Source organism: Morus notabilis, unplaced genomic scaffold, assembly GCF_000414095.1.
Source record: "Morus notabilis unplaced genomic scaffold, ASM41409v2 Scaffold1072, whole genome shotgun sequence".
Lineage (NCBI taxonomy): Eukaryota > Viridiplantae > Streptophyta > Magnoliopsida > Rosales > Moraceae > Morus > Morus notabilis.
The window spans coordinates 75,868-85,844 of NW_010367092.1; the positions used below are offsets into that span (position 1 = coordinate 75,868).

At 33.9% G+C, this 9,977-nt stretch overlaps 1 protein-coding gene across 1 annotated transcript in view; it reads right to left on the reverse strand.

The window, feature by feature from the left end:
- Window positions 1-6,389: 6,389 nt before the first annotated feature.
- The window catches only part of LOC21387284 (growth-regulating factor 1), a 3,666-nt gene continuing 78 nt past the window's right edge, over window positions 6,390-9,977 (reverse strand). Inside the window, exons 2-5 of the mRNA XM_010111829.2 lie at window positions 9,268-9,678; window positions 8,303-8,518; window positions 7,807-8,185; window positions 6,390-7,392 (exon numbers count right to left, since the gene is read on the reverse strand). Coding sequence (XP_010110131.1) covers window positions 6,678-7,392; window positions 7,807-8,185; window positions 8,303-8,518; window positions 9,268-9,676 — 1,719 coding nt within the window. The 5' untranslated portion in view covers window positions 9,677-9,678 and the 3' untranslated portion in view covers window positions 6,390-6,677. The remainder of the gene's footprint in view (window positions 7,393-7,806; window positions 8,186-8,302; window positions 8,519-9,267; window positions 9,679-9,977) is intronic.

A 9,977-nucleotide genomic window follows, 5' to 3' on the forward strand; every position in this document is an offset into this window, starting at 1 on the left:
TCATTTCATGTCTTGATATTTTCTATTTTTCTTTCAACGTTTTTCTTTTAGTCAATGTTCTCGTTGAAATATGAGAAAAATGAGAAGTGGAGAAGAGGGAAATGATATTGGATTCAGCCATTTCCAGAGACCCTTCTCGTTCATCAACTTTGGCTACCTTCCAGGCAAACTGCTTTGATTCCCCAGTTGTTTGCGTCTATCGGTGCCTACAGTGTTTTTCCCCGTCTCATCTTTTATTCATCCTTGTTTTATTTAGAGACACAGAGAAAGAACATAAGAGATTCCCCATCATTCTTGTTGATTTTATGTGGACCGTAAACTGAATTAATTGACAGAACAACGTGTTCACCATGTTTTCAAGCTCAATTAACATCATTCTAAAAGTAATTTTGACTACTTTTTCTTTGATACAATTTATGGACTAAATTGACCAGTACTTTAATGACGAAGAAAATTTTAAAATTAAATAATCTAAATTTATTTATTTAGATTAATCATTTTTTTTAGTAATATACTGTCATATTTTGTGACGGAAAGATTTATAGAATTAATATCAGTAATCTTAAATTATGTAGCAAGTTTTATGATGAGTTCTAATTTAAGAACAAGTAAAATGAGGGTCTGTTTAATTTGTTGATTTGAATTTTTAATTTGAGTTAAGATATGATTTTTTGTAATAGGTTTTTACTGTAGTAAAAAAATTAGATGTGATTATTTTTTAGAGTTTTTTATTGTAGTAAAATTCGAATTTTAAACTCAAATTTGTGAAATAAACAGGGATAAATTCTTACCACAATTAAGACGAAAGAATTCTCCGTGCATATATAGTTTGAGAATCTTAATTTCAAGAATCTCTTAGTGCAGTATAATGTTAGCAGCGTATAGAGAAACACTTTGAAATTTAAAGAAAAAAAAAACCCTTAATTTTCAAGTAGATAAAAGAAAATTAAAAGGGTAGTGTATAGTAAAGAAATTTAGATGCAATATGAGTTCACAAATTGACAAAGTAGGGAACTGAAATTTCTTGTCAATTAAGTAAATTCTTAAAAGTCAGTATTAAGTAATAAGAATAGTTATACGAATATAACATTAAGGTGTAATTACTAAGTGTTTATTAAACCTTGCTTATGTAAGCAAGATGACATTAAGTAATTAGAAATTTAAGTTAAGTAAGATATCCTTACCGACTTTTAGACTGTAATAAGAAAAGATGTGCAGAATGCCCAACACATGAATCTTAAGGTTAAGAAATGAAAGTGAATTGAAAGACATTAATTCTAGGGTTTTAGAAACAATTGGAATGAAAAATAGACGGAAAAAGGGGTCTGGAAGGTCAAATTGCATAAATTAGGGTTTTGACTGTTTTAAGTGGACCAAGTTAAAATTTGTTGACAAAGAGTCAACCAAAACATTGCCCTCGAAAAGTTAGTCAAGAATGGTCAAAGTCGACTAAGTTGACCAACTGTCTGAAAAACGTAGATAAAATGCGCATTGGATAGAAAATTAAGTGGAACTAAAGTAAGATAATTATTAAATAATTAATAGTTGAGATTTAGGAGACGTTTGGTTCATGGATTAGAATTATAAGATTATAACCATTTTCGATTTACATGTATTTTTTGTGAGAAAAAACACTGTAGCGAATCATGAACTATGATTCGAATCGGGGTACGAATCTCCCAACCAAACAACCCTTTAAAATAACAAAGGGCAGCCGGCTAATTTGATGATGAAGTAATAGATATTTGTGTGAATTTTGCAAAAAAAAGTCCTTAGAAAAGTCAAATTTTGGTCCCTTGTTTTATGTTAGTGAATTTTAAACTCAAATTTATGAAATAAACAGGGATAAATTCTTACCACAATTAAGACGGAAGAATTCTCCGTGCATATATAGTTTGAGAATCTTAATTTCAAGAATCTCTTAGTGCAGTATAATGTTAGCAGCGTATAGAGAAACACTTTGAAATTTAAAGAAAAAAAAAACCCTTAATTTTCAAGTAGATAAAAGAAAATTAAAAGGGTAGTGTATAGTAAAGAAATTTAGATGCAATATGAGTTCACAAATTGACAAAGTAGGGAACTGAAATTTCTTGTCAATTAAGTAAATTCTTAAAAGTCAGTATTAAGTAATAAGAATAGTTATAAGAATATAACATTAAGGTGTAATTACTAAGTGTTTATTAAACCTTGCTTATGTAAGCAAGATGACATTAAGTAATTAGAAATTTAAGTTAAGTAAGATATCCTTACCGACTTTTAGACTGTAATAAGAAAAGATGTGCAGAATGCCCAACACATGAATCTTAAGGTTAAGAAATGAAAGTGAATTGAAAGACATTAATTCTAGGGTTTTAGAAACAATTGGAATGAAAAATAGACGGAAAAAGGGGTCTGGAAGGTCAAATTGCATAAATTAGGGTTTTGACTGTTTTAAGTGGACCAAGTTAAAATTTGTTGACAAAGAGTCAACCAAAACATTGCCCTCGAAGAGTTAGTCAAGAATGGTCAAAGTCGACTAAGTTGACCAACTGTCTGAAAAACGCAGATAAAATGCGCATTGGATAGAAAATTAAGTGGAACTAAAGTAAGATAATTATTAAATAATTAATAGTTGAGATTTAGGAGACGTTTGGTTCATGGATTAGAATTATAAGATTATAACCATTTTCGATTTACATGTATTTTTTGTGAGAAAAAACACTGTAGCGAATTATGAACTATGATTCGAATCGGGGTACGAATCTCCCAACCAAACAACCCTTTAAAATAACAAAAGATTGGATGGATGAGATTTTGACATGTGGAAAAAGGAGTGAAGGGCAGCCGGCTAATTTGATGATGAAGTAATAGATATTTGTGTGAATTTTGCAAAAAAAAAGTCCTTAGAAAAGTCAAATTTTGGTCCCTTGTTTTATGTTAGTCAGTTCTAGTGTGAACAAATGCTTATAATGGTCACTTTCATGTGGAAAGAAACCAGAGAGCTAGCCAAGAGAAATAGAGAGGAAAAAAAAAATTTCAACGTGAGAAAAGATAGATTTAGGCTAAAATTGACAGAGTAACCGAGGTATAGCGTCACCGGAGCTTGACCTTCATTCTTTAAGGTGAGATTTCAAGTTTTTCTCTTATTTTCGTCTTCCTTCGCTGCCGTGGATGCGTAGAGAAGTGTGGAAATTTTTTTTACTAGAAATGGTAATTTACTTTTAATGGTTAAAGAACTTGGAATGTAGTGAACTAAGGTTTGATTTTTGGTTATTGAACTTTGGTTCTAGCAATATTTTATATAGAGAATTTTGTTAGAAATGTTGAGAAACTGTAGAACCATGTGATGAATGATGGTGTATTTGAAAGAGAGGATATGGTTTGTGTTTTAAGGTGAAAAACAATCGATAAAAAGTGAGCTAAAGTTGGCTCGGGAAATATCAAAAAATAAGGTGGAATTTTGCCAAAATTTAGTTTGAGAATTTGAGGTTAAACTTAGTTTTAGTTTTAGAATGAGGATAAACTTGATTTTAGTTCTAAATAGAAGCTTTAAACTATTTTCTTAGAAGAAAAAAAAAACAATACATAACTGTTAAAACAGTTTTGGTGTTAAACAGAAGAGTTCGTTGAAGAACTCGAAGTATAATCTCAGGAAAGTATATTAATTTCAGACTTTGCTAATAAAAGGTAAGGTAATCAAGATTTAATAAACCTAATCTTTAAATTAAAAATAAGGTTTTACAATCCGTACGATAAGAAAAGAGAAAACGAGCCATAAATAGAGAAGTTAGATTTTCTTTCAAGCTTGCTAAAATAGAATAGCAAGTGATAGTTAATCTCACACTCTTAATGGGTGTTCATTCTCAGAAACAAGAAAGAAAGAGAATAGACTCTTTGGCGAATAGAGGATTCCACTTCTTAAAACAGGTAAGTAAGAATCTCGCCTACCAGTATAAATGATTTTAAAATAAACAGTACATATAAATTATATGTGTTTGAATATTAATGTTATGTATGCTATGCTATGTTATATTGTATACATTTAAGGAGTGCACATGAATTATATGTGTTTGAGTACATTTAATGTTATATTGTGTTATGCTATGGCGTACTGCTACGTCTTAATAAGTCAAGAGGAACTTATAAGAATAATCTCAGTTGAGTGTCGTCTTGAGTACATTTAATGTTATATTGTGTTATGCTATGGCGTACTGCTACGTCTTAATAAGTTAAGAGGAACTTATAAGAATAATCTCAGTTGAGTGTCGTACAAGTCTCTGAGAGGGAGGTAACTCAAGCTTCGCAAGGAGAAGAAAAAAAAGATAATAAAGTCCTCTGAGAGGGAGGCATTCAGTTCAGTTTATAATCACGGTGTCGTTGGGGACCTTGCAAACCCTCACGTCCCGATGATTGCGCGTAAGTGGTACGAGTACTCGAGCCCATCAGTAAATAAGATAAGTTCAAATAGTAAAACGCAGACAATAAAACTTTGATAAGACATCAGAAATCAACATAAGCAGTTCATGCATATCTTTCATGTGAATTTTCAGTTATTTTGCGAGTAATAGTTTCTACTTGCTGAGCGAAAGCTCATTTCAGAGTATTTATACTATAGGTAAGCAACCTATACATAATATTTGATGGACTGATGGCGAGGCAACGGACGAGCGGAGTGGAGGTTGGGGAATGGATGCTGCACACAGTTATTTCCGTAACAGTTTAAGATTTTAAAAAGATTTTGTTGAATATGTCTATGAACTTGTGTTTTGAAAGTTTCCAGCATGATTGTTAAGTTTGTATAAGCTAGCAAGATTTTGAGAAGCAAAAATATAACAGTGTAAATTCATGCTTTAGAAAAGGAATTGTTTCTGAAGTATAGACACTTTACTATGTTCAAAAGTGGAAATCAGAATTTATGTCATTACAATAAGTTTAAAAAAAATGATGATATAGTTCTTTAAGAGAAAGAAACTTATGCTCAGAATGCTACAGCATTCTATACATCATTTTAAAGAAAATATTACAACATTCTATTTCATACAACATTGTAAAAAAATGTTGCAACATTATGTAGCATTTTTTTTTTAAAAAATCTCTTAAATTTTGGGAGTTTCAGAAATTATATGTTAAAATTAATTACAGTGACGGTCAACTCAATTAGGTCGTCACAAGTACAATAAGTGGTCTGTCATGAAAAAATACTGCCTAAATTTGTTGTGCATTTGGAGCTCATCCGACATTTTAGATTCTGAAAACTCGGTCTCAGAGATCTTGTAGTCGAACTTAACAAATCGACAGTTATAAACCATTAAAAACGATTGGCATTCTGAAAGAAATTGAAACTCAGGAGTTGCAGAACGTTTGTAGGGTGCAAATAGCAATTCTCTAAAATCTATATACGCTGTGAATAGGGATTTGAATTCCTAGGGCAACAGTTTGGTGAGAACTGTTCAATCTTTTCTTCTTTTTTTTGTTCTGTTTTTTTTTTTTTTTTTTTTTTTTTTTTTTTTTTTTTTTTTTGGCTTCTTTCTTGTCCCTTTTCTTTTTTTTTTTTTTTTTTTTTTTTTTTTTTTTTTTTTTTTTTTTTTTTTTTTTTTTTTTGGGCCTTGCTCTGTCACATTTCTTCTTTTTTTTAAGATAAAAGGGGTACTTTTAATAAGTACCCATTTTAAAAAATTCTTATTTTTGACTAATTGTAGTTTAAAAGGCAGAAACATATTAGTTAATGTTAAGGGGTAAAAATAGAAATAATTTCATTTTAAGGGGGTATTTTTAAAAATTGTTCTTTTTATAACAAATGGTTTGTTTGGTTCAACAATTTAAACTGTAGAAATTTAAACTTCTTTTTGTTAAACTGTGGTAAATGGTAGTTTAAACTGTGATCTAAACAGCAGTTTAGATATGTAAATAAATTAGAAATAAAATTTGAACTATGTTTAGACTGTTGAAAACTGTCATTAAAATTTTATAACAAATCTTATAAAACTTTATTATAAATGACATTAAAAAATATGTAATATGAATGTGGATTTGTTCTTCTATTCATTATGAACATATTAAAAAAATCATCTCAATTAAAATTAAAAAGAAAAAATTATGATATTTTTAAGATTGTAATTGAATATAAAGAAAAATTAGAATATGAAATTATAGACTATTAATAACAAATTAAATTGTTAAAATTTAAGAGATGTGAATTTTAAAATCAACAATTTGAGTTCTTAAACCATTGTTAATGGTTTGAATTTTAAACCACAATTCTGAGTTGTTAAAACAAAAAAAGCAAAGTAGAATCGAAGTGGAAAAATCGGGGATATTTGATGCAGAACTACGATCGCAACAACAGATCGCTCAAAGGTTGACGAAGGTCTTTCATTTCGTTGCACGTTGACTTTACTTCCACAAAGTAGTACAAACAACACCAATTCTCAACGTTAAAAAAGCAAAAAGCTGAAAAAGTAGCCATCAGTAAACAAATCGTGTCTTGCCAAACACGAGCACGAGAGAAAAAAAGAAAAAGATCAAAACATCACAATGCACAAAAGAGAAAAAGCAACCCACGAATCTTATCCAAATATCCAATTTGTGGGTTGAAGAAGAAACACATCACCCAAATTCAACTAAAAGAAAACAACTGAAACGAAAAATTTAACAGTACATAATAGTAGACACCTAAATTGGCTTTTCGCAATTGGTGATCACAAGGTCGACAAGGAAGAGGAGTTCAAGTGAACAGAGCCAAGAAGGTCATTGCAAAGGCTAGCCCCTTCAAGTGCCTTGTTATTCTCCGCTCGGGGGCTACTTCCTGCACTGCTATTCGAAAGCGATCCAAATGCAGTCTTCTGCAGAACCCCGGTTGGAGACGATCCCATTGGAGGACCAGTGTCCCAGCCCTCCGTCATGAGGTTTAGCACCGACGACGTCGAGGAGGAAGACCTTTTGCAATCAGCAGAATTAGCATTGTTGTTGTTGGTGTGGTGAAGAACCTCGCCCAGTGGACCCCCCAAGGAAGTCTCCCAACTTATGGGAATCCAATTCGCTTGCCTGTGATGATGCTGATGATGATTGGTACTAGGTGTGCCCTGCTCGCGGGACAGCCTTAGCGGCGAGAGATTGGTCTCGCTGTTGAATTCAGAGGAAGCCTGGGCCATGTCGGGGATGGAGATTGAGAGCTGAGTTCGGTCCCGTTGTGCGTCCATGAGCTGCCCAAGAGAATGTTGCGTTTCTTGTGTCTTCTGTGAAGTGGGGTTGAGGAAGGAGTCCGATGTCACGAGGCCAAACTCTGTTCTCGATGCCTCATCATACGGAATGTGATGCTTTCGAGTCATGAACAATGAGCTCTCTTTCGACAGAAAGGAGAGGCCTCCTGGCGTGCTTTGAATTCTCTCGCCCGCAGTGTCCTTCACAAACATCCTGCAAAAAGAGACGTAAGAAAATTCAATGCCAATTGCAATGGAATAACTAAAGGTTCCTTTTCTAAGATTGATAAACATCGGTAGTACAAAGATGATAAAACAGATTCTATGATTCTCTAACGGCACAGAGTTAAAAGAATTTAAAAAGAAATTGATGCTGTAAAGAAACGAAAGAGCAAAATTTTTAAAGAGAAATCATAGCTCTAGTACCATGACCGCAAAAGCAAAGGTTTCTTTTTGGGAAACGTAAAGGTACATAAGAAGTTTAAGCTATTTGAGATTGGTCAACAGATATGATAAAAGAAAGGAAGTCCAGATTTAGATAACTAATGTAATGAATGAAGACTCAAAAAAGAATTGATGCTGTAAAGATAAGGAAACTGGGGACCATGAAGTTGAAACTTTTGATCACCTGTTATTGTGGGATGTGGCTGCAGAAGAATTAGATGCACCAATATCCAAGCTCTGCATATGTTGACGATTAATGGGGATGGCGCGGCTGTTGGATGCACCGCCGCAAGGCATCGTCACCACCGATGAGGATGAGGTGGCAGTGGCGGCGGCGGCAGTGGTGGTGGTGCTGACAGCGGCTCCGGCTAGAGAATGGCCGGTTTGGCCTTCCACAGGCTTTCTTGAACGATGGCGGCCTCTGTTTATGTGCCGCTCGCAGTACTTCTGGTCTGAGACAGCGTCTCTCGAGCACCGCCATTTCTTGCCGTCCGTCCGTCGACACCTTCCCGGCTCCGGATCAGCGTTGTTTGAGAATCCCAGGTGGAAAGAACCCCATCCCACTGCACACAAACACCCCAAGTACCAAGTCTTATTAAATCTTCACGCAAAGAAAAAGCAACTTTTTGTTAAATAGCAAGCTGTGACCTAAAACGATTACTGAATTGAAACAAACTTACATGTGTTGGGTCTGAGAAGGCTAGGGGAGGAGGAAAAGCCAGCGGACTCAAAGGCCTTTCTGATGGGAATAAGGAGATTAGATGGAATGGGTACATTGGCGGTGATGTATTTGTAGATCAAGGCCTGTTGTTCTAGCTCCATCCACTGTGATGGAGTGAATAGACCTTTCTCCCCATGCGTGTTTCCACCATTAACCAAGCTCCCGGAGTTAAATCCTTAAAACAAAAAATGGAAAAAAGAAACCAATTTTTAAGTACAGGAGACAAGATATTTCAAGAAAAGAGCCAGTGGGGAAAGTTGTATCTGAAACAATCATGGTGCTTCTTGAGTTTGATAAAACACCGCCGATGAAGGAAAAGTAGAAAAGGAACTAGGTGTAGAATCAATCAAAATATAGGTCTCTGTTTTTTTTCCTTTTGCTGGGAATATTGATTGTTTGTTCAGGAACATGAAAAATCCATTTCCTAAAACCAGGGAGGACGACGGATTAAGGAAATAACTCTCTTTTTCTCTGTTTTTTGTTGACAAGACTCTAGGCAAAAAAAAAAAATACACATCCATAGATTTTTCATGAAAAGACCTCCATTATAACTGGGGAATCAAAACCAAAACATAACAACCCAATTAGACCCCACCCTTTCAGTTAGAAGACTAGAAGCTAGCACAGCAGGTCAAATCTTTCCGACAAAACAAGAAAGCATTTTACCAAAAAAAAAAAAAAAACAAAAAAAAAAAAAAAAAAAAGAAAGAAAACCCTCCTCAAAAAATTACCAAGATGGCTTCATGCCAGCAAAGCAAAGCACACACATTAGCCACTATTCTTAAGCGCAATGATAACACACCATACAAAATATCTCTCATTTCTTCCTCCAAAAAGTTTTTTTTTTTTTTTTTTGGTAAGAAAGAAAGAAAAAGAAAACATACGTTAAACTATTTCTATTTTCCTTTTCTTTTTCATATATACCTGTAATATTTCTACCGTTGTAAGCAGATAAAGCGTTGGGAATGTAAGCCAATGTAGCGTTGTGAGAGCTCCTGTCGGCCAAAAATGGCTCTGATTTGGGAGTAGAGAAGCTCAGCATTTGGGTTTGTGGCTGGCCATTATCCAAAAAGCCGAGACCGGAATTAGATCTCAGCAAACTAGAGTTTTTCTGCGAAACCATTGCTTTAGAGGCTAAGAAATCGGTATCATCACCACCACCACTCTTGGCCAGCTTTGAGCTTCTCCAGTAATCATCCTCAGCAGTGCCTTCAGATCTCTCTTGCTTGTTAGAAAACCCAGATCCGTACAAAGTTTTCTGCTTCGTCTCAGGATCAGAAATGTGGGGAGAAAAACCAGCTTCATGATCCAAACCCACCACTCTAAAATCCATAACTTAAAGAAAGAAAACACCAAGGTGAAAAAAGAAGAAAAAAAAAACTTAAGAATATAAAACCGCTATTTCGGCTTATTATTCTTTTTATGAACAAAAAAGGGAATGAAAGAGAGAAGAACGGCTTGAGAAGATGGAGAGAGAAGCATTTTTTAAGGCGTTGAGTGTGAGCGTAATAGGTGAGACTGATCAGATTAAGCTTAAAGCTGAAACTGAAAACCAGACTGGTTTTTAGTTTAGGAGTTTGATTTTTTTTTTTTTAAAGAAAAGGATAAAATAATTGGAGAGAGAAAGAGGGAAA